The 26,190-nt window shown below is 37.7% G+C and overlaps 1 protein-coding gene across 6 annotated transcripts in view; it reads left to right on the top strand.

Moving 5' to 3' along the window:
• CNTLN (centlein) overlaps positions 1-26,190 on the top strand; it is a 256,631-nt gene that overhangs the window by 188,918 nt on the left and 41,523 nt on the right. For all 6 annotated transcript variants that reach the window (XM_050944136.1, XM_050944137.1, XM_050944139.1 and 3 more), the window contains one exon: positions 23,059-23,250. In XM_050944136.1, coding sequence (XP_050800093.1) covers positions 23,059-23,250 — 192 coding nt within the window. The remainder of the gene's footprint in view (positions 1-23,058; positions 23,251-26,190) is intronic.

Below are 26,190 nucleotides of genomic sequence, written 5' to 3'. Positions count from 1 at the left end.
GCTACACCTCTGTCCCATTTCTCATCTGTCTGCATGCACCCACCTTGGGCCTGGGGCATCTTATCCTTTTGTGTCTCAGTGGAATCTCATGATTGTTCTATTCTTAATACAGTACCTAGGTTCTGGTTTCTGTATATACCAACCAGTTACCAAACCAGGTCCAGTTGGGTTTCAGACATTGCATTTCTTCCCTTTTGGGACCGGGGACCTATGATATTGACCAACAGCTTTCTTAAAACAAAGTTTATTTAGTATCTAGAACAAAACATTAGAGGAAAAGAATTATTACACCACAGACAGTCTAGATGCATATTTAGTCTCATCTAATTTGATCACTATAAGCTAAGTTACTTAACAGTACTTTCTTCTGATTAGGCTAGATACTCCTATGTGTTCGTGGGACACTCAGGCTTGTTTTCCTTGACTCACCCTGTTTAAACTGACCTCCAGTTTGGATGCTCCACAGGAGAGTGGGCTAGAGCCATAAGTGATTTGTTCTGGCATTTTTTCTTAATAACCCTAAAGAGTAGGCAGTTAGAAAGGACCTCATTCCGTAGGTGTGCAAGCTCAGTTACCCTGTCCTACCCCCAGGGAGAAATATCACTTCCTGTATCTGACACAGAAACATCATGCTAGTGACAGTTCCAGAGCCAGTATTTATTATTAAAGAGCCACGTCTATATTTGTCGCAGTCATTCTCTCAGACAATCAAAGAAGTTTGTCAAACAGTGCTAAGAAAAAATAATTTGGGAGCGGAAAGGCAGAAATGACTATTTTACATCTTTTATAAGTACATGGATGTCCAGTATTGAGTTCATATGAGTAGTGTTATTCTTTGATAATTTGGGGGAACTATAATTTGCTTTATCGCAACAATATTAATGAAGAAGAAATCAAAATGATTTTTGAAAAATGATTTTCTAATCTAAATAATGAATTTTCTTTTCTACCCATACTACAAATTCAGCCCTATTGCAAAAGTAAACCAGGAGGGATAAAAATATGATAAAGGAGGATATATTGCCTGACCTTTCCAGAAACTGCAAGAATAGTCTGTGACAGAAAGGATCTGACTAATAATTGAACTAAACTATGTACAAGTGTGAGACCAGAGTCTTCACAAAAATAAGGTGTAAATGCCATGTTCTTCTACTTGGAGCAAACTGTTCTCATCCTATTGTGCATTGTGTCGCTAGAGACCATTTCCTAGACATAGAGGTGTCCTTAGATAAACTCAAAGAGCACAAAGAACACCTCCCTAACTTCCATATTCTAGAGAGATCTGCATCCTTTCTGAACTATTCTACTATGTACAGACAATGACTGCATCATTTGCAGCAACAACAACAAAAAATTGTCTGTAGCATATTTCAAATAACTTAAGGTGAATTGTTGAGAAATGATTGTCCAGAATATCAATAATAATACTTAGCCCTTATTTAGCATTTTACAAAATGAACATATTAATACTGTCAACAGCACTGTGGGGGCAAGAATGTGAATTATACAGTCTTGCAAACTTTATTGTATCACAGCTCTTGTTGACATTTGTTGTTTTCTTAAAGCCCAGCTTATAGAGTTATATGAATATGTGAGCATTTCAGTTTTCATTTAAAAAAAATAAGTTCCTTGCTGAGAAAAGCTTGAAAATGTGACCTGAGTACATCCTAAAGGCTCAAAAGCCAGAGGCAAATAGAAAAGAACCCCAAATGTATTATTTTTAAGCCAATCTCATTGGGGCTTGGGGGCCTGACTGTGATTTTTTGCATGTGTGAGGTTGCCAGTACTGAGTGGGACAGATCCTCAGCCAGTGTAAATTCCCATCACTCCACTGGCTTTGGTGGAGAATTTAGTTAAGGATCAGGCACGCTCCCTCCATTTTATAAAGATGGGAGCAGTGACAGGAAGCTATGTGATGTTGTGAGACAAGAATCCCAGTCTCCCAATTCTCAATCCAAAGCTCTAATCACCAGATCATGTTGCCTCCCCGTATTTCCTTCTAGGTAAATTGCTTAATTATTTTGTTCTAGCCTCTCTGTAATGTTTAAGGAGGAAATCTCTCATGTAATTTTCCCTTCTGTGCGCTACTAATGTAGGCATTGTTCCTGATCTGTCTCAAAATACTGTCAGAGGAGTTGATTTTGAAAAAATGAAAAATTGACAGTCATTTTCATGTTTTCTGTTTATCTTCTTATAAAGCAGATAGGTACTGCAAAAATCTTTGTAAGACATTTCCATACTTTGCAGCTTTTGAAATATACAGCACTTTTAAAGGTCAGCTTTTATAATAGAAATATACTGTAAGATCATGAAACAGTGTTTTCATTACAGAAATAAAATAAAACAAAATACCTTTTACATTTCTATTGAACACTAAAGAAAAATTACAGTTAGACACCTTAAATTATTGATGAACAAGTAGTTGAAGTACATTGCTAGTTGGAAAGGCATCGTACTTATGAATTAAAGAGAACAGTGGGCAAGAGCTAGAACTATATGAGTATTGGATTATACTGGACTAGGTTAGGTATAAAATGCTAGAACACTAATGTGAAGTTAAAAACTGGTTGCTGTGTGGAGATCATACAATATATTTAAAAGTAATATAAAAATCTAGTTTTCTTCTCAGACAAGGACTCTCACAGGCTTGTAATCTTTTGCATGTCATTCTGAATTCATGTTGTGAACACAAATAATAGAGGTTATTATTCTAACTGTATAATGAAGTAAAACATGCATGGATTACATTAAATCTTGAAATATGTGATGTCAGTTTTTACTCTATAAATTTCCCATAGCATGTAGTTTATTTTCTATTTTGCTTTTTTTAGGGCTGTTGATTAAGCACGGTTAACTCACGTGATTAACTCAAAAAATTAATCGTGATTAAAAACATTTATTGTGATTAATCACACTTTTAATCACACTGTTAAACAATAGAATACCAACTGAAATTTATTCAATATTTTTGGATGTTTTTCTAAATTTTCAAATATATTGATTTAAATTATAACACAGAATACAAAGTGTACAGTGCTCACTTTATATTATTTTTATTACAAATATTGCACTGTAAAAATGATAAACAAAAGAAATAGTATTTTTCAGTTCACCTCATACAAGTACTGTAGTGCAATCACTTTATCACGAAAGTGCAACTTGCAAATGTAGAATTTTGTGTGTGTGTGTATGTGGGGGGGAGATATCTTGGGTTAAGTCCCTACTCTACCTGATTTGAAGTAGGACCTTGAATCTAAATTCCATCCTGGACCTGTGAAATCTTTCTGACAAAAGTTTTGATGATGTGTCATTTTCTGAGAAAAATCAGTTACATCGAAAACTTCCCAACCATCTCCAGTCCCTATCCTGCAGCTGCAACCGCATTACTTCCTACCACGTATTGACCCCTACCAGCAGCACCTTCCCTTAAATCACTCAGTACTCCCCCACACATCAGTAGCATTTCTCCCTCCACCTCTCCAGGAGCTCCTAGTACCAAATTAAACTCGAGATTTTATTGCCCTGACAGGCTATACGAGAATGCAAAATAGGTAGATGTCTTGGGTATTTCTCAGAGGTACAACCCACCCCGGACAGAGCTGCATACTATGGGTGAGGTTTGATCCCCTAAGTCCCTTTGTCATTACAGTTCTTTCCTGGTATGGTAGCAGTTTTCTGCCTGAAACACTGCTTTTGTTGCTTTCTCTCTCCTTTCTCCTGAGGTGAGGCACAGTTTTTCCTCATCGCTTTTTGATGAAGAGTCTTTGATGTTTCATGTTAACTTGAGAAAATATCGTTCTTTAACTTCCTTGTGCTTTGGACATTGGAGTAGAAAGTGCCTATTTCACACTCTTCCTTGACCCAGTCCAGCTCTTCCTTCCTCTGCAGCACATGTCTTCCCCCGTCCTTATCCACTGAGTAACCCCTTCCTCTTGAAGATACTTCTTTCCTTTACAATTTCTCCCTGTGTACCCAGAAGGACAAGACATTGTGAGGTAGTGCAAAGGATTCTGGGATATGGGGCAGGGTTCAGTTATTTGTAGGGTGACCAGATGTCCCGATTTTATAGGGACAGTCCTGATATTTGGGGCTTTTTCTTATATAGAGGCCTATTACCCCCAACCCCCTGTCCCAATTTTTTCACACTTGCTATCTGGTCACCCTACTTGTTTGGGAGAAGAGTGAGACATCTGTTCTAAATTTATCTTGGGTAATATTGGTTATATTTTACTTCAGAGTTGTTTTTAGAGTATAGTAGTTATGGGACTAGAACAAAGTGCTGTGAATCTTGTTTGTACCTTTTTAAGAAAGATTGATTATAAAATACAGCCATAAATGTGATATTTCTCAGTAATAATTCAAAACAGGTTTAATACTCCATAGTAATTACTATATCCAGGTATAAGAAAAGTTATGTTCAAAAAGTGATCTTCACAAAGCCTGTTTTTATATAGTGTAAAAAATGTAATTAACTGCTAATATATTGCACAGATGGTAGACTGAAAGTGTCCATTCGTGTCTTAAGCTTTCAGTGCCGTAATATAAATAGCATTGAACAAATTCTAGCTGGCTCAGAATCTCATCTACCATTAAATACATTTCTTAGTTTATCCTTTATATGAGTGAGAATGTAAAAAAAAAGTGGATTGTTTTGCAAGACAACAGCATACATAATACAAATCTATTGCATTTGAAAGTATTATGAGATTATATATGACATAGTCCCTTTGCCTGATGCTTATTTTAGTTTTAAAATCTTTCATGCATTTTAAAATTAGCAACAATGGAAAAAACAAAGAAAAAACAAACCACTACAGAACAACAACATTAATTACTGAAAATTATTATAAACTTTCAATCATCCAGTCGAGATTGATTAAATAATATACACCTTACAACCTTTAATGGGGTAAGCATTACAACATGCCAGTTATGCTGGAAATTAGTATCTTGTCCAAGTTCTTGTTTCATACGATAACAAGATGACGGACTATTTCTGAAAAGCAGTGACTCTGAAGAAGATTTGCGAGTCATGGTGGATAATCTATTGAACATGAGCTCCCAGTGAGATGCTGTGGACAAAAAGGCTAATGCCATCCTTAGACGTATACGTGGGAATATCTAGTAGGAGTACAGAGATTATATTATTTCTGTACATGGCACTGGTATGACCATTAATAGAATATTATGTCCAGCTCCAGTGTCCACAATTCAAGAAGGATATTGGAGAGGATTCAGAGAAGAGCCACAAAAATGATTAAAGGGTTAGAAAGCATGCAATGAAAGAGTCAGGAGCACAATCTGTTTAGCTTATCAAAGAGAAGTTAATGATTGGCTTGATAAAAGTCTCTAAGTTCATACATAGGGAACAGAAATTTGATAATGAGGGCTCTTCAGTCTAGTGGACAGAGATAAAACAACATCCAATGTCTGGAAGTTGAAGCTAGACAAATTTAGATTAAAAATAAGGCATAAATTTTTAATAGGGTAATTAGTCATTAGAAGAATTTACCAAGGGTTATGGTGGAACAGAGGTGGGCAAACTACGGCTTGCAGGCCACATCTGGCCCATGGGACTGTCCTGCCTGGCCCCTGAGATCCCGACCAAGGAGGCTAGCCACCGGCCCCGCCCCTGCTGTCTCCCCTCCCCCACAGCCTCAGCTTGCCATGCCGCTAGCTCTCTGGGCAGCAGGCCTGCAAGCTCCTGCCGGGCAGCATGGCTGCAAGAGCCGCCGGCCTGTCCCGGTGCTCTAGACTGCATGGCGGCATGGCTGGCTCCGGCTGGGCAATGCGGCTGCCAGTCCTGGTGATCTGAGCATCATGGTAAGGGAGCGGGGGGTTGGATAAGGGGCAGAGGGCCACAGGGGGCAGTTAGGGGACAGGGAGCAGGGGGTGATTGGATAGACGTGGGAGTCCTGGGGGGGCTTTCAGGGCAGCGGTGTGGATAGGGATCAAGGCAGTCGGGACAGGGAGAAGGGGGGTAGCAAGGGGATGGTTGGGGCAGGGGGTCCTGGGAGGGGGCAGCCAGGGGACAAGGAGCAGGGGAGGTTTGATGGGTCGGGAATTCTGAGGGGGGGCAGTTAGGGGGCAGGATGTGGGAAGGGGCTGGAAGTGGGAGGGGGTGAGGGCCAGGCTGTTTGGGGAGGGACAGCCTTCCCTACCCAGCCCTCCATACAGTTTTGGAACTCCAGTGTGGCCCTCAGGCCAAACAGTTTGCCCACCCCTGTGGTGGCATCTCCATAACTGGAAGTTTTTAGATAAATGTTGGTTGTTTTTCTAAAAGATATGCTTTTGTTCAAACAGGAATTTATTAGGTTAATTCTATTACAAGAGATCAGCTTAGATGACAATGATTCATGCTGATCTTATAGGAATCTACAATATATGAACGTCCAGGAAACGTATATATACGATTTCATTTGCTGTGTACACTGTTTATCGTGCTTAGTATAATTGCTATACTCGTGTATACTGAAAACTGATGTGTAGATAATGCTTTTATATAGAATAATTTTTAAATGTTTTGTGACATTTCATATCTTCCACTTTCTCCTTGGTGTTTCCTATATATATAAAGTACCACTTTTACGTGGAATTTGACGGGTCTATCCAATTAAAAGTTTTAGAATACAATACAGTATAGCTTCCTATAATAACTAATAGATGAGAGATATTAGGGAATGGAGGAAATATGTTTTCAAATGAGATTTGAAATGATTTGGGAGGTCAGTTTAGCAGAGAGAGATACGAAGGCTAATAGAGACAGCAATAACTACACAGAAGTCAACTCTTGCATAAGCAATGGCCAGAATTTTTGAAGGGAACAGGAAAAAAAAAAGCCAGTTTTAAGTAAGCTGAGGAAGTGGAGAAGATAGAGTGAGACAAGATCATTTGGTGACCTGGAGCAAATTCATGGAAAGTATTAAAAACAAAGGACTGGATCCTTAAATGTACAATATTGGTGGAATTGTCTAAAGAGTGTGTGTGGGAGAAATAGTTGTACTTCTTTCTACAGAGATGTTGGGCATCAGCAGCCAGTACATTGCTGAAGCCGGGAGAGTTGAGACTTGAACCTATAAAAGGGAAATTTTAATAGTCATATTGAGAGGAAGTGAAAACATGGATGATAATTTCAACAAAAATTGGAATCAGTTAGTGATGGCTATACAGGAATTGTAGAGGTGGTGAGAGGAAGTTATTCAAGAATCAGGCTACACTACAGAGAGATATAGGAGCACGGGAAAAGCCACTACCAGAGACAGATGGGTGAAGATAGAATCGTGATAGAAGTAAAACAACAATTGAATACTGAAGCTCAGGAAATGGTGTAGGAGAATAGTGCGTCCCAAAATGTCAGAAAGTTGTGCTGGAGGACGGAGTAGTAGTCTTCAGTAGTAGAAAGGTAGGAGAAAACCAATTTCTGTCTCACGGGGAAAAAAAACAAAGTCTAGATTTCAACTGTTCTGGGATACTGTTGTGTGATTGTTGATTGGAAATGTGAGAAAGACTATGTTCTAGAGCTCCTCTAGTAAAGTGAAGTACGGTAAGAGAAAGGATGGTAATCAGGGTTACGAGAAAGTTAAAAAAAAAGAAAAAGGATACAGAGATTTTAGAAAGCTGTAGAAGACACGAAAGGCAAATTAGTAGTTAACAGTAGTAATGGTGTAGGGAACAAGAAGAGAGGACCTCTCAGCAGGAAATGGAAAGGATGCAAAGAATTTCCTTTTCATAAGAACTTGGTTATTCGAGGAAGGTCCAGGGAAAGAGTTAAAAAGAGGAAGGAGAAAACAGGAGTGAGGAGTTCAAAGTGAAATAACATATTTTTAAGTAAAAATAGGAAAAGGAATTCCATGCATGTGACCTGTTAAAGGCTGGGAACAGAGGGGGAGCTAGATGATAAAAATAACTAAGGATATGGAAGAAGTAGCGAGGTTTAACAGGACCTTTGGAAATGAGGAGTAGAGATTAGATTCTGTAACCCAGAAGGCATTAGCACAACTGTTGAGATTTTGGAATAGTTGCAGAGAGGTGAGATACACTCTTAGTTTTTCCGTGTACTGAGTGGTGCATTTGAGAGTCTTCAGCTCCGCTATATACTTGAGATGCAGGAAACAGTATGGGGCAAATTAGTTAAAGGAGAATAAGTGTTACAAGGTGTTGAGAGGGCAGGGGTGGTAAGCCAGCAGAAAAATGACCAAGAGATCAAATTATTCTTTTTTTCGTTTGTGAGTTGATGGATAGATTGTTAAAATGTAAGCAGGAACTGGCTGGTATTGGTGAGGTTACAAGTGGAATAGAAAAGGGGAAAGGGGTATTACTGCTGATTAGATTGAGGAAATAAATATAGGTATGATTGGGGGAGATGATAGAGGAATCAAGGATGTTAGATTAGGATAGAATCAAGGGAGTCAATATTTGCACTGAAGTTACCAAAGAAGTTTAAGTCAGAGAAGGCAAAATCAGTCAGGGAGAGGAAATCAGAGCTGGGAGAGAAATGTGGAATAATTAACTACAGAACATTTGTGATTGGGAGGAGATTGATATTCAGAGGGGAGGTGAACTCAACTTTGAATTTAGTCTTGGCTATTGGTGTTACCACTTCAAGCAAGAGAGATCCTGGATGGAGTTACTTCCGGAAACTGAAAATGGTCTAATGTGAGGTGCTAGGTCTTTTATTTCACTGGGCCCCTTGTTCAACTTTTCAGTGCAATTAATTTATAACAAATTTTTAATAGCTATTTTTGGTCTTTCACATTTTTCTTGTTGCCCAAATTAATTTGTGAGAAAAACTTCCAAGCTAAATAGGAATTAAAGCTTTCTTTATCAATCAGATAACAGTGAAATATTTATTCTGAAGAGAAAACTGTTTTCAGTTGAAATACAGGCATAGAGAGAGACTCAACCTTGTTACGCTGACAGTTAGACAATGGTCCCAATTTTAAATAGCTTGGCTTCCTGCAATTATTTTTAAAAGCGTTCCTTGCCAACAGTGAAAAAAATACGTGAAACTTGGTGTGCCACAATAAACAAATGAGGGGAAAGGGATTATGACAGGGACAGTGAGAAAAATGATAATTTCACTCGTGCCAGAGTAGCTTCACTGAGTTCAAGGGTTCAGTGATAATAAATTTTACAAAATCTGTGGCTGAGAAATAAAATTCAGAAAACAGAGAAAAACTAGAAACATTCTACCTACATTAAGAAAGAAATATAGCTCAGCTCACTGTTCTTAAAATCACATTCTGAGTGAAGGTCTGAGCCTGCAGGAAATATTTGATGCAATTGGGTCCCAACGCCACTTTCTTTGTGGAGTTTCTCCTAAGAAGAGAAAACTGTTCTGCTGAATTTTTAAAATATGAAGGTGATTTTGCAAACAGTATTAAATATAGTTTATTCTCATTATAGAAGTATTGTAATATGTATACACATTTGTATACAATTTAACTGTATTTGCATTTTATAGTAAATTCTTCAAAAGGATGTACCTGTTGAATTGTCCTGATTCCATTTTTTCTGTCAAGGGCTGTAGAATTTTAAATAGCCTCATTTCCATTATTCAGCAGCTAGTTTTTGTGATCTCTGTTCACGCCTCTAGTACTAACAGAGTTAAAAACTCCTCTTTTTATTATTCTTCATTGTATATCTCCAGAGTTGTCTTTACTTTACCCTGGCAGCTTGTGTAGTAGACATCCTGTGTAGGGTATTCAGTTTATATATGTCAGATCCTCAAGGGCCATGGCTTTTGCCAGATGAAGCACTTTTGATTTTGAGGCTGATGAAACACAGTGCTATTATTGATCTGTGCATGACACAGGCTGTCTCTCTGCTGGCAGAGTGTAGCAACATTTATCCAGGAATTTGTGAAATGTCACTCGGATCATGTTCGTAAGGTAAACTGTGTAAAAACCAGGATCTGAACTGATACCATGTGGAATTGGACGTGACTGTCTTATTCGTATGTTCTATCTTCTAGCTCAGCCAAGAGATATTTGTTAACACAATGTCTGTGTTTTATATTAGACATTGCAGGAAAGTATGATTATCACTTAGTACACCCTGTACAATAAAGTCATCCTCTTTTTATTCTCTGTTTACAGAGTCACTTGAGACCAGAATATTTTAAGTTAGTAGATGTGATCTGAACAACATCAGTCAATAATTTCTGTTTTGTTTGTAACAAATTGATGGTTTTCGTACATCACAGACTAGAAGAATCTGCTTATATTCCCAATAGGACTTTCTTCCTTACTTCAGTTCACTCACCAAGGGATGTGTGTGTTTTAAAATCTTGTCATTCGCCATGGTCACAAAACCTTATGACTTTGATCTCCTGATAGCACTGCCCAAAAATACCAATACTGTACGTGTGTTTAAAATGTTTATTACCTCTGCTTCAATATAAACTAAATTATTTAGTATTTTTTACCTAAGCTGACATTTTTCTAACAAAAATGGTAAATCAAATGTCAGGTAAACAATTTTATCAGTAAAACTTGTTTAAAAAAAACCATGAGTAGATTTATGTAATATGGGATTTATTGATCTGTAAAGTTTTTCAAAGTAAATCTATTCAAAAAATGTTTAAGATAGAATGATCCTGAAAAATAACTAGTAGTGTTACGTGAGAAGTATATACAATGGCTTCTGTTACTAAACTAGTGAAATTGTTAACAAAGGCACAATAAACAGCAGCAGACAAATCATTTTCACTTTGTAGCTGTATTTTAGTGTTCCAGCAAGTCTGGTCATCAAGAAAAATCTGCCTTTGCTAGGTTTGCCTTTACTTTCCTTTTAAAAGATTAAATTTATAGAGCTTGTTTCTAAATGTCTGGTAAGCTGAAAGCCAGGTAATACAAAGAAAAATAGATACAAAATTCCCTAATAGAATTATCAAATGCATTTTTCAGGTGTATTAATAAATCGTATTTTAGTTCGCTAAGATTATATCATTAGACTTTCAGTTCCACATTCACAAATTTTAAAAAGATACGTACATTAAATATTATTATTTCTGAGATACCCCTGAACATTTGCATGCTGATTTTGCAGTGTATTCATTTCCATCTCTTGTCATTTTTTAAAAATTTCGCTTTAATGTTACTTAAAAAGATGGTGCAAAATAGAAACAAACAAATATGTACACTAGGGAAACATGGTCTAGATTAAATTACTTTAAAGAGGATGCATCACTGGTCGTATATCTGTATTCAAAGAGTAGTTAGCAATAGTTTGCTGTAAAAATGGGAGCAAGTATCTACTGGGTCCCGCAGAGGTTTGTCCTTGTTCTAGTACTAGTTAACATTTTCATTAATGACTTGGATGATCGAGTCAAGAGTATGCTTATAAAATTTGCAGATGATACCAAACTGGATGGGGTTGCAAGCACTTTGGAAGACAGGATTAGAATTCAAACTTACCTTGACAAATCAGATTGATCTGAAATCTACAATATGAACTTCAATAAATATAAGTGCCACACTTAGTAAGGAAAAATCAAATATACAACTATAAAATTGGGAACAACTGGCTAGGCAATAGTACCACAGAAAAAGATCTGGGGGGTATAAAGGATCACAAACTGCATATGAGCCAATAATGTGATGCAGTTGCAAAAAAGACTAATACCATGCTGGGATGTATTATTAGGAATGTCTTATGGGAAGAAATTATCCTGCTTTACTCAGCACTGGTGAGGTCTCAGCAGGAGTATTGTGTCCAGTTCTGGGTGTTACATTTAAGAAAGATGTGGACAAATTTGAGAGAGTCCAGAGGAGAGTAGCAAAAATGACAAAAGTTTTAGAAAACGTGACCTATAAGGTAGATGAAAAAAATGGTGCATGTTTAGTCCTGAAGAGTGAGGGGGGACCTGTTAAGTCTTCAAATATGGTAAGGGCTATTTTAAAAAGGATAGTGATAGTTTGTTCTGAAGATCGGATAGAAGTAGCGCAGCAAGGGAGATTTAGGTTAGCTGGCATAAGCTTCCAAGGAAAGTGGTGTCCAATATGTTTAATAATGTTAAAGTGATAAAAAGATAATCGAGGGTGCACAGTTAAGCACTTATAAATTAGAAAATACCAGAGTGAAGGTTGCTTGTGCAACCTTAATTCAGCCCCCTTTTGCATATGCATTATGATGCAATCTTTAATTGCATGATCACATACTATTTCTTCCGCAGGACCCCTGTTTATCCAGTGCATAGGATGTGTGGTGCTTACTGAATGGGTAGCTACTCAGTATTTCTTTTTATACTCCTTATTCAATGTGGAGCCTTGTGACATATCTTACTGCACACCATCCAAACCCTAAACTGAATACAGAATTAGTAATTTCCACATGGGCATTTCTAGGGTGCATTCACTCACCCAGGTATCTTCATAAATATTAACGAAATTATCTTCATAATATCTGTGAGAATAGGTGATATTATTTGCATTTTACAGAGGGGGAACGGAGACATTGAGAAATTAAGGCCAAAATTGTCAAATTAATCTACTGATGTTGGGAGCCAAATATCAGAAACTTATGCCTTGATTTTCTAGACTACATAGCATTTTTATAATGCATTTTATGTTCAAATCGCAGCTCCAATTGACTTCTGTTGCGGTTGTGAGCATTCAGCACTTCTGCATATCTGGCCTAGGTATCTCACCCTGAAAATAAGGCAGACACAATTTAGTGGCCAGCTGTCAACATTTTCATGTACTGAATACACTCGTTCATAAGCCGAATTTTTTAGCAAAAAAGGGAGGCACCAGAGAAGGGGGTCGGCTTATGAATGGGTATAGAGAGGGAGAGGTGGGACACAGCCTCTTCCCCTGACAGAGGGAGCAAGGAGAGGCAGCACAGCCAGCAGAGCCAGAAGGGAAGAGGCGAGGTCAGAGTCTCTCCACTTCTGGCCATGCTGCTCTCACCCCTCCAACCTCCAAAGTAGCTGCAACTCTGGGGCTGGCAGGCTGCAGCCATGCCGCTCAGCCCTGGCCCCCAGAGCAGGCTGTGGCCGCGCCACTCAGCCTGCTGGAGCACGATGCAGCCATGCTGCCCATCCCAGCCCGCTGGAACATGCTGCAGCCGCGCCGCCTGGTCTTGCTCGCCGGAGCAGCCTGCGACCACGCTGCCCAACCTGCTAGAGCAGCTCCAGCCAGGCCAGAGACATCCTGCCCTGCCTCTCCCCAGATAAGGTGGGAAGGGATGGGATGGGGAGAGTGTGAGGGTCTGGGGCTATGGCATCATGTTACTCCCCTGACACCCAGCTTCTCCCCCCAAAAACATTTCCCCACCAGTTGCTGTCCTGGCCCATCAGGGTAAGCAGCTGGCATGTCAGGACACTTGGTTTACTTAGGGTTTACCTCCGTGCCTGCAGATACTCTAGGTAAACAAACCATCTTGGCCCGCCAGCAGCTTATCCTGTATCATAACATATACGTACAAAGGAGACACACTAAGGTTGCACGGGCAACTGTAAGTCTGGCATTTTTTAACTCTTGAGCACTTGACTTTGCAAACTTAATGTTCTTTTGACATTTTTTGGATGTATTTCTTTTTTTGAGGGCGTGGGGAGAAAACAGAAATTCCATCACATGAAACTTTATTGTTCCTCAGCTTGAGTCACCAGTCGGGTCTGAACTTTTGGATACCTAACACAGAAGTCTACTACTTGAGCTAATGGAGTAACTGGTGACAGTAGTACCATTGGTTAAACTATCTGTTTTTGAATATAAATATTTAGTTTTAGAAATATTTGCTGAATTTGTATATACAGAGAAAACTTGCACTTAAATATTAAATTGTACTATTAACATCCGTGTTGCTTTTCTATATATACAGAAAGTTGGTGAATGTTATAACTATTTGAGGAAGAAGAGGATATTGGTTAAATTATTATACATTCTGGAGAGGAGCATGTAGCGTATGTACTCCAGTGCAGGGGAGTAAGTGGGGAGGTGGTGCAGAAAAGTACTGCCACTACAGGGATGAAGGCAGACTGCCACCTCTTGTAACTAGCCAGGGGAGCAAAACTGAAGATTCTGTCTGTCTGTCTACTTACAAGGGGAAGTTTTGGAAATTCTAGCATCAACTGCCCTCCTGCAGTTGTGTGTAAACATACTTCTGTCTCCTACCCATCCCACCCAGCTGCTAAGCTCTATCTACCTGTCTGTCTGTCTGCCCAAGTCAAGAAAAGGCTACTTGCTAATGATGAGTGGGAAGTTTTCCGTGTCAACTTTGTCTCCTGAAACATCAATTTTTTTCAGAATTTACATTTTAATTAAAAAAAAATGTTTCTAGCCATGAAGATTGCAAAGATGACTATGGAATGTGAATCAAAATTCAAATATGCTATCTCCCTGAGTCTACAGATAGCTCTAGTGCCTGTACTGTGGCTCATATCTTTTCCAATTGGCATGAAATTAACGAGACAGTCATTTACACTGTTCAGAAAACCCCATGTTCAATTGAAAAATGTATTTAAAATCTTTTTTTTTTATTTTCTTGTTGCTGCTGCTTGGAAAAGGTCATAGTACTAGCAATGGCTTGCACTAAAGCTATTCATATGGGAGAAGGTCCAAAAAAGAGAGGCGGGGAGTGGGAGAGCAGTTGAGACTCCTTTCTATTCACAGCAGACAAGAGATTGTTAAGCAGGAAGTAGAGACCCAAAACATCTTCTCTCTTCCAGTTATTAGACTGGGGAGGAACTACAGTTTCAGATATCTACAAACATTTAAGGTGGAGCCCCAAAACAGGGTTCAGGGACAGTACTCTGAACTGCACTCTTTTCCAACAGTTACATGTTGGCTCAAGGGACTGGACATTACACTGGACTTCACTAGCAGAGCCCCTACTCTCATTCTTTTCTTTCAAATCTACCGTTGGCCATTGGGTTTCATTCTCTAGGTAGCAGGTGTCTGATACATTTTCAAAGTGTTCTACCTACACTGCTCTACTATTGCTAGACAGTTTATGACTGCCTGTATATTTATATGCTCAGAATAACATGTGCTGATGTAGTACATCCCTCCTCCCCTGAGTTGACTTTCATAGATTGGTAGTGATGGAGCCAGCTGAACTGGCGCCATAGGACAATGTGTATTATGGAAAGCAAAGAGAACTGAGAGGCCGCTATTGGGATCCACCGCCTTATATAGCACATCCTTAATTAAATCTTTACTTCTGAATCTGGGGCCGGCAACAGCAATGGCCAGCATGACCAAGTACCTGAAACAACATGCATCATTCATGAACCTAGTGAAGTTTGTGTGCAGATGAGGAGCGAAGAGTTATGGTACATAGTTGGTATATGAGAAGAGAGGCCATGTGGGATATGAACCAAGAAGGGATTGAGGTATTGAGTGTAGAGACATTGCAAGGCAGGGGGAGAAGGGAACAAGTCAAGGTGAACAGAAAAAAAAAGCAAAGGTGTGGTTAGAGTGAAGGAGATATGGTAGCATTTAAAAGCAGAACCCACTCAGGTTGAGTCTGGAGGACATTCTAGCAAAAATGGTTCACTCTCCTTGAACTAGAGTATGAGTTACTTGTAAGACTGAATTTTTAGTATATCCATCTACTTTGGTTCCTCCTTGTTGGTATATCCTTTAAAAATATCCACAATTCCATTCAGGAAGATACAACATTCTATGCTTTGGAAATAAAAATACATGAGATTATTTTAGAGAAATCAACAAAAATTAAAAAAAACCTTTTTTAAAATAATCTTTTTGTTTTAGTTTCTATGTATTTTCTGTGAGCTATACTGAAAACAGATGGAAGCATTATTAATTTTTGCCCCCCCTATGAGTTTTAGTGCAGCAAATTTGTATGTGTTATCTGAAGCACATGAATACTTAGTATTGCTGCTGTTAAATTTGTAGTGAGTTGTAGGGATTGAGAAATTCCCCGACTGGCTCTCATGCAAATAGTTCATTTGCAGTGCTTAGATGTGGTAAGATTAAATTGGAGGATATGGCAAACATTATCACTGATCCAAACTGAAACATTCTAATTTCCAACTTTTCGAGCTTGCCCTTCTCTGCAGCATTTGGTGTAAATAAGAGAAATAATGCCGAATTCCACTTTTTTCCATATAGCAAACATCATGTACTTGAATTCTGGTTCCAATTTACGAGAAAGCACCTGCATTCAATACCTTACATAACTGCATGTTAGTGTATACAGATGTGTGGATCTTTAGGGCCAGATTCTCAATGTTAAGTGTGAAATGTAGTTTCTGTGCACAAATACCCAACGTGCATGTAAATATCAGGTATTTGCATGCATGTCTGCACTTAGGCATGTGACTGGTCATGTACAAACATCTGATTTGTGTTCAGTTCATGTTCTCAGATGTAAACCTGCAATAGCATGCACCTAATGTTTGAAAATGTGCCTTTTAGAATCATTAAGCGTATATGGATGCATTGTTGCTTTGAATTATACTGTGTCTGTGGATATAAGTAATTCAAATTGCTTAAAATTCTTCTGAATATATAAAAGACTCTAAAATTTAAATTTAATTCAGAAATGTGTTTTATTTCTTTTTAAAATTTTAACAGTTTTTACTGGTCATGTATTTGCAGAAGTTTAATGGTTCTAGGCAAAACCCTAGACAACTATACAACGCTGTTTGCCTGCAGTTATCACTGTATAGTATCTGAGGCTCAAATCCTACAAACACTTAAGTATGTATATATATAACTTTATTCATGCAGTAGTCCTATTGATCGCAGTAGTACTACTTATGTAATTAAAGTTATACATCTGGCTAATGCCCTGATCTTGCATTGGAATCCACATGGATGGACTGCTGCACATGCATGAATCCCAGTACAAGATGGTGGCCTTAAGTGATTAGGACAGTTCTGGAACCTAATATACAGTATTTTCTTATGGTCAGAACTCAGAGTGAAAGTTTCGTGGTTTGGGGACACAAGATAAATTATAAGAAAAGGTTTGTATGAATCTCTGCAAGCTAAAACCACCAAATTTGGCACAGTTCTTGTCTGTAGAGGATTATTACGATTATAAAACTAATTGTATCTTTCCAATCATATTTGTGTATTGACATAGCACTTTACAAAGAGTAAAATGAAGTGAATTCAAAAATTCTACAGCCCTTCATATGGGAGAAGGTCCAAAAAAGTCAAATATCGAAGGTTTTTATATTGTGTAGTGTTCTAAGTGTTTGCCTTTCTGTTGAAATATTTTGATGCAATAACAAATCTATATAGCAACAAAATTGCTAAATGTAAAACCCATTCATTTTCAAAGTAGGCAGAACAAAAATCTGTTTGTATTCAGCTCATTATTTAAGGCATTATCAAACATGCAAAGATTTTGAAAACAATGTTGATTCTTCATCACTGCAGCATTATTTGCCAACTCTCATTGAAGTTGTATTTTATATAGATAAATAAAAGATGATCTCTAATCACCAATATGTAAACTGCATGTATAAGATATTTGAACTGAAACAATACTACTACCCAACTATCAGTAGGACAAATATTTTTTCATTAATAAAATAAATTGGGAAAGAGCCATATCTGTTATCCATAAGCTGATATCTATATTTCTCTACTGGGATCTAATTTAAGCTCTTCATGAAAGATTGGCATTTTCAGTGCCTCAGACATCCTTAAAAGCTGCTTTGTTAATTGCAAACCATATTTAATATGACCTCATAATAATGTAGCACACCTCAAGTGTCATGCCTGTCTTTACTATGCACATTGGAGCCGTGTTCATCTATACCAGACAACTGCACTTCAAGGAAAGATTTTTTTCTTGATAGACAATTAGCAGTAATTAGGAAGATTCACCTCAATAAGATGTCAACATCAGATAGTTTAAAGAAGTTGAATGTCAGTGGCTTAAAAAGAAGTTTTTTTCTGACACATGGGTATGGCATATGAAACATGAAATGTTAATTTAACTTTTCTGCTTATTATTCATGCACAATATTATTTTGTCATTCAGATACTACACTGACAGAGTGCAAGGGGTGTTAAAATAGTGCTGCTAGAATAAAAAGAGGATTAATCTACCATTGGCCAATTAGCCAAAGAGTACTTAATGGTCTCTAAAGGCTACTGAAGTCTAACAACTTGCTAAATCACTGGTAAAAAGTCCTCTATATTACCTTCATTTACTTGACATTTTGTGAAACATAGTGTAGGCTGCTGATAACTGAAAGTAGTTTATAAATGAGTGATCTGGTAGTTCTTACTAAAAATTCAAAAAAGTCTATATTAAATGAATGACTAACAAGGTCTACATTTTAGAACTTTTTACAGTTTTTGGTCCAGCTTAGAGGTGGGACATCAAGTTATCAAATACTTTATTTCTAATTTCCTGTCTGTGTTGATGAAGTAAAAATACCAGTTTGTTGAGGGCAAACAGTAGTTCCACAAGGAAAACTTCCTCAGGGGCTTAAAAGTTTAAGCGATGGTATTTTTCTTGTTTCTAAAAAATTATATGTGATCAGATGCCATGAATAGAACATGATTACTTTTCCAGTTAGATATTTTTATATATTGTTTTAATATTTATAGATGTCTGCATGTCATCGGTCTTCATTCTACCTTTATTTTTTATTCCCCAACAATAAAAAGATATTGAGTCTATTCGTGAGAGGAAAAAATAGGTTTACAATTAGAGAGACTTACTCTAAAAACCTTGCCTGAAAAGTTAAATAGAAATTATTAGATTTTTGTAAATGAGAATATCACTGAAGTACTGTAAAGTACTATCAAGATATTTACTACAGTATTAAAGTGAGACTTTTTTTTTTATTCTTTATCAGCAGTTGTTATTTGAAACTGTATATTCGCAAGAACTGTATGTGACCAAAGTACTGTTGTTCTTACAAGTTTCCTCTACAATAGAGTTAAAATTTTAGGAGAATAACAGCATGCTTTAAAAAATACAGGAAAAACAAAACAAAGTTGTATTTTAAAAGGTAACTGGATGTGGGAGCTATGCGGTATTAAAAAATATACTGCAATATAAATCTACAAATCAATTCCCATCTCCTCTCACCCTCAATATGAGATTTTTCAGAAAACCAGAAGTCAGTTTGCTCCTAGTCTCTGAAAAAGTCATCCCTCTGCCCTCACTGAATTTTTTTTGGCTGCCAAGATTAGAGGGTTTTGTAATAGCAAGAAATGCTACTTAAATGTAACACCATTTGCTCTTTATAAAATGTCTAAGCACCTTTATTTATATATATACTGATTTATTTACTGTTGAATCATCCTAACAAAACAGGTAATAACATCTGGTGAAAAGTTTGTAAAATAATTTGATACTGCAGATATACATTCTACACAATTCTGTATATATTGTAAATATAAAATGGAGAGGCCGTGTACATCACAGTATTAAGAGGACAACAACAAACACTAAATAGTTACCTACAGCAGAGGCCTATTGTTACAGTTTCATATTGATATTAAGCCAGCTCAGTTAGGCTCTGTTCTACTAGGTCAGAGGTCCCCAGCCTGGTGCCCATGGGCGCCATGGCGTCTAAGTGCACCTACGTATTGGCTGGCAGACAAGCATCGGCCGAAATGCCACCGCCAAGCTGTGTCATCCAGAGGTGTCGCTGCTGAAATGCCGCCAATTTTCGGCAGTATTTTGGTGGCGACGCCTCTGGATGATGGTACATTTCGGTGGCAACACCTATTGACGTGACCACTTGTCAGTGGAATTTCTGCAGATGTTCGTCCGCTGCCACGGTCTTTCGTGGCTTGTCGCCAGATGAATAAGGTTGGGGATCACTGTATTAGGTGCTGTACAGTCATAGAGGTTCCTTCTCCCAAAGAATTTACAATGTGCTATGTGCAGAGTAATGATGGTGTAATCGTGCAGTTCTCTGTGTAGTGGCCAAACATTGCAGAATTTCCAAGAAGGGGGCCATGTAGTGGAGATCTTGTACAGAGAGACATCTTGAGTGAAATCCTGGCCCCATTAAAATCAACTGGGAATTTTGCCATTGATTTCAATAAAGCCAGGATTGCACCACTTACTTTTCTGTGCCCCATGGACAGAGCTCTGTGGATATACCAGGAGCAGGGGGGTTAGGATAAGTGTGTGCACAGTGAATCTGTAAACATCTTTTAGGGGCTGCAGCAGAGTGTGGTCACTACGAACAGGCGTAGCACCTGCAGCCTGAATTTAAAAACACCTGATCTAGTTGGGATTGAAAAGTTCACTGCACAGCCCCATGATTTGTTCCCATGGAACAAATCTTCTTAGAGTCTGTCACTCAGGATTTGGCTGTATGTTAGGAAGGCCAAAAAGGAAGTGTTTAAAAAAACAGCAGCTCAACAACCTGAAACATATTGCTGGCGGGGGTGGGGGGGGGGAGAATCAAAGTGATGAATTTAAGGTAAGTAACAAAGAGCTCTTCTTCAGGTCTGTGTGGCTTGAAGTTGGTCCAATAAAAGATATTATCTCACCCACCATGTCTCTTTAATTTCCTGGAACCAACATGGCTACAACTGCACTACATTTGCCTGAATGTTGATCCGGGATGCAGTGCAGACATACCTCTCAGCAGTCACTGATTGCAAGGGACATCCATGTCTGTCCACAATGGGAAATGTAGGTTTTCTCCTTGTCTGCTCCCTGGACACACCCCTCACCCTCTTCCCCTCTGCACATACCTGGTTTCTCTCTTACATTTAATGTTTGTACATGTATGTGTTTTAAAGATGGAAAAGTATCTATTTCCTAATTTAAGTAAATTCCAAAAACTAGGGCTTAAGAATTCCAAAGTTGTTGCCTTGCAGCAAGTCTTGGGACGATCCATCCCACATTACACCTTGTATCTATTTGATACCACATTCATGACGGTGACTACTGTGACCATGATGCTTTGGCTTTGATGGTTTTGCTTACACTATCAATCCTGGGGGTGAGGAATCTCATTGAGTCCCAGGCTAAAACCCCATGATGCTAGACAGCACAAACACAGAACTATTTGTTCTTCACAAACTTAGTCATTTTCCACTTTTGTCTTTATGAGTAATTTACAGTAGAAAAATCAAATCCTGAAAATCTGGGTACAGAAGCATTGCATATGTTGGATAAATTAACATCTGCAGCTTCCTGAAGTGCTACTGTTTTTGTTGTTAGGTTGGGGTTTTTTTGTTTTTGTTTTTTAAGTATCCTTCACTTTGAATCCTCTACCCACATGATGTTCTCATTTTAAATCCTGTGGGTTTTGAGAGGTGGGAATAACATAACAGATTAAAGAGTTCCAATCAAAAGTTACCTTAGTACCGTTGGTCTGTGGTTAAGTAATGAAATTACAGCAAACTCGTAAGGAAATGGAAAGATTAAGCCTTTTACCAGCAGTGGTCCTGATCTCAGCTATATATCACTTTAATAAGTGTATGTGAGTGCAGAAATGGTATCAGTATTTGGGTTCAAAAATTAGACTGTATTCTGTTGTATCTATAAATATTTTTTAATCTCATTGAACATGAGCAAACTTCCCCATGCTGTCTGTAATGAACATAAGTATGTTCATGAAAGTGTGATTTTTTTTTTTCCTTTTTTTCCTGGATATATTTTTCATCACAGATCTTCAGGTGACTTACATATGTGTATGTACATATAGTGTTTATATTTTAAGGCGCATTTATTTTGCACATAACTTTGAACAGTGTAGAATTCTGCTTTTAATGTCAATACTAGCATCCTTCGAAATATGAACAATATCTTGTACCTGTGTTTACCAATTATTTTACATACCAACATGTAATCAACTACACATTTGCCATTTTAAAGCTGTAGTATCTTTTCCAATTTCAAATTGGGATTCTTCACACACAAGATTGCCCCCCCCCCCGAGAGATTTCAATATCATTTTGTCTAATTGTTCCTTATGTTAAACTACCATATTATAAGCTTCTTTGGAATAATAAAATAGTACTGTAGTTATCCTCTTAAGGAGCAGAAAGTTGTTATGCCATTAAAGGTTGGTGGCTTTCTGCTGACTACAGACTGGTGAAAGATAAGCACTGGCATAAAGATTATTCCAGGTATCATGTTCACAGAATAACATTAATTGTGTATTGTTTAGTATAGGTGAATTTAAAGAAAATATTTTTTATTTCTAAAATTACATATTTAATTAGTACTGTGATATTATACTTCACTGATTAAATAGGCCTTGTCAGTTGTCAATCAAGCGCTGTAAGACTGAAATAGTTGCATGCTATTTATTTGAACTAAATCCCTAACAAGCCCTGTCTGCTAATTGGACTTAACATTTATGTTGCTAAATGAGAAGCATTTTGGCTGCAATATAGGGTGGTAAGACCTACCCAGTGGAATAAACAACTAACATCTGTTATGCTGTCCTGCTCCAGCTTGGCTTTTACCAGTTAAGTACATCAGCCCTAAAGTCAAGGTTATGGAATACGTGGCTCTCTGGCTATGGTGCATATATGTGAAAAGGAAGGAATAACACAACATGAGTAAAGACCAGCCAACCAGAAGATATTTAGTGCAGCTGGTCCATTTTGCTTTAACCTCTACAAGCCCTACAAATATCAAAACAAAAGCCAAGAAAAGGATGTATGTTTTACAGCAGTTGTCAACAGAACATTCAAGTAAGCTTACAATAGTCACCATTAAAACAAAATTGACATTTAGCCATCCTTACCACAGGGTGATATCTGAGATAGCTTGATATTTCCTGATACTTAGTACAGGAAATAATTGTAGAATCAGACAGCCTTGTGTCAGCAGTAACTGCTGTTACTATACAGTTTCCTATAACTTTTGTTTCCTGTCATGAGACAAATATCAATATATGCAATCAAACTGTAAGGTTTCACATGTGACTTTCTGTATTAGGTTACTTCTCTTTACTGCCAGATTTGATTTTTCTACTGTCTGGACTAGTGAATTCAGCAAACTAATATGTAATGTAGAGTAAAGATAATGTATGAATCTGTTGTTTATTTTTCTAATGTACGTCCTGTTGTGATCAAGAAGAAACAAATAATTTTTGAATGTAACTGTGACTATTTATTACTTTTATTTGGAAAACAGACATTGACCTCCGATCTGGCTGAGTTGCAACGAGAGAGAGAAGGTTTCCAAGGAAAATTAGAGCATCTGGCCCAAACTACCAGGTTGAAAGAGGGTCTATCTCCTGTGACTTCTAACCAAATTGAAGTCCCACCACCTACTTCTTCAAAGAGCACAGATTTGGAGATGAAGCAGCTGTATTGCAAACTGAAGGTGAGAGAACAGATTAGTCAGCTAACAGTTTTGCTCGGTCTCAAAAATGTAAAAAGGTACAATTTGCCATAGGCTAGCCCATAACTATGAATTTAAGTGTCAGATAATCTTTGTTATTAAATGGTAGACATATAGTCATAACCAAATGAGTGAATCTTGCAGTGAAAGGATCTTTTACAGACAAAGCAGGCCAAGATAAAAGCTTGTTGGAAGTGCAGTGGAACTATGTTATTAGAGGGGAATCGTGATTTCAGGCTTTGTGTGAGAAAGAGCTGAGCATTAGTGACTAGGGTAAGATTGAAGTGTGCTGGTTGTGTAACTCATGTAACACTTTCTGTCTTCTTATCTAGAAATCAGTATTACCGTTATCTTCAAAGGGAACCAGTCCCTTATTTTTGTTGCATTTCTGGTAGCAGTTAACAACAATAATGCTAATGACTAAATAACCCAACGGTTGCACAGTAATTTAAAAAAAGATCCTTGCATATATGACTAGCAAATAATGAAGAAGGGGAGAGAGTTCATTTTTAAGAATTAATTTCAATTTAATAATTTGGTTGGTGACCAGATAGCATGGTGATGGGCATGCTAGGATTGGATGAATAGGTAAGGGACAAAAATAGGCATGGAATAGGTAACAAGAAAAAAATATAACTAGTTAATAATCTGATTTTTGAATCTCAGGTTATCCTGTTCTATTCTATATAGACTTTTATACCATGCTCATAAACGTAGTATAGCACTGTCCCATGGAGCATGAAGTGATGTGATTAACATCTGTCACATATTGTTTGTTTTCTCCGCCTCGCTCCATGGGGAGAAGTCTGAGCAGTGGAGAGTTTTGTTTAGTAAACCCACACTGATATGTTTAAGTTAGAAATGGCAAGATAAAAGAAATATAACTTTTGGTAATCTGAAAACTGTTTCTCTTAAAAGACAGTTAGTCCTAGTTACCCAGGGGAGCACAAACTGAGATTCCGGCATAGGTACAACTCTCAGATTGGGAAAGGAGTTCTTAAATTTAGGGATGGATTAAAGCAGGATCTATAGATTTTGGGTGAGGACCATGAATCCATAAAATCTGGAGGCAAGGAACAGTGAAGGTAAGCCCATTGCTGGAGAGGAGACAGAAGCAGGGGGTAGCATTGGCAAGGCATATAGCTAGGACTGCTACAAGCTTGAAAGCAAATTGGTGGGGTAGGGAACCTTGGTTTGTGGGTAGCTCTTGTGTTCCAGAGTATTGGCTCTGAGCCCAATTTAGTCTTAATCCACTACTACCTCATGATTTAGTGGTAACGTCTCCAGCTAATTTGGGAGCAGACTTGACTTGATCCTTATGTTTGATTGTCCTCTTCAACCAGAAGCCTACTGGTCATGACCTCTGTGGGTTCGGGGGCTTCGAAGATATGAAAAACAGACATCTTGTAATCTTCATTTGTGGGATGCTGGACATCTGTTTTTCTCCCAGCCCAACATCTCGTCAAAGAAAGAGACATGCATGTTGATGAATCTAGTATTCCAAAATATTCCATTTGCCATGTAAAAACTATAAAATATTTGGACCAAAGTTGTTATTTCTTGGTCCTTCAGACAGAGAATATTGCACTATTGAATAAAAATATTTCACACCAGCTGTATGGAAGCCTAGTATCGGAGATATGAAATCAGTTTTCAATGTATCTTTAAAAGTGTTCTAATTTTTTTAAACTAACATTAAATATGTGAAAAACTCAGACCCCAAAGCATTAAGAGTCTGCATTTAGAGTGTAAGATCTTTAGTGTAGGAAACGACATACGTGTTAGGTATTATTATTATTATTTATTATATCTATTGGCCAAAACCTTATTCCGTATTTATTGAGCATTTAGTTCAAGCAAAACTCTCACTGATTTTAACAGAACTTTTCCTTGAGTAAGAGCTCAGTAAAACCTGATTGAGGATTTAGTCCTATGTGTGTAAAGTTCAATTGTATGACATAAATGTTTTATATTATACATATAAATGTACAGATTACAAATAATATGTAAATCGCAGGGGTTTTGTTTTGTTTTGTTTTTTTACTATTAGATTCTGAGTTCAAAATTGTAGCATTCACCCTAAAAATAATGCTGGGATCTGCATCCCTTACAACTTTCATAGACAGTGACATTATCGACCCTTATAGGGAAAACACAGAACTTTGGACTTGATAAGTAAAGGAGGTACTACTTTTCTACTCCTTAGTTTTCATATATATCAAACAATGTAAAACTTTAGAGCCTACAAGTCCACTCAGTCCTACTTCTTGTTCAGCCAATCAATAAGACAAACAAGTTTGCTTACATTTGCAGGAGGTAATGCTGCCCACTTCTTGTTTACAATATCACGTAAAAGTGAGAACAGGCATTTGTATGGCACTGTTGTAGCCAGCGTCACAAGATATTTATGTGTCAGATGCGCTAAAGAATCAGATGTCCCTTCATCCCTCAGCCACCATTCCAGGGTACATGTGTCCATGCTGATGATGAGTTCTGCTCAATAACGATCCAAAGCAGTGTGCCCGACGCATGTTCATTTTCATCATCTGAGTCAGATGCCACTAGCAGAAGGTTGATTTGTTTTTTTGGTAATTCAGGTTCTGTAGTTTCTGCATCGGAGTGTTGCTCTTTTAAGACTTCTGAAAGCATGCTCCACAGCTCATCCCTCTCCGATTTTGGAAGGTACTTCAGATTCTTAAACCTTGGGTCGAGTACTGTAGCTATCTTTTGAAATCTCACATTGGTATCTTTTTTGTATTTTGTCAAATCTACAGTGAAAGTGTCCTTAAAATGAACAACATGTGCTGGGTCATCATCCAAGACTACTATAACATGAAATATATTGCATACTGTGTGTATAACAGAGCCAGAGACATACAATTCCCCCCAAGGAGTTGAGTCTGAAATTAATTAACGCATTAT

This window comes from Gopherus flavomarginatus, chromosome 3 (assembly GCF_025201925.1).
Source record: "Gopherus flavomarginatus isolate rGopFla2 chromosome 3, rGopFla2.mat.asm, whole genome shotgun sequence".
NCBI lineage: Eukaryota > Metazoa > Chordata > Testudines > Testudinidae > Gopherus > Gopherus flavomarginatus.
This window is presented reverse-complemented; position numbering and strand designations above follow the sequence as displayed.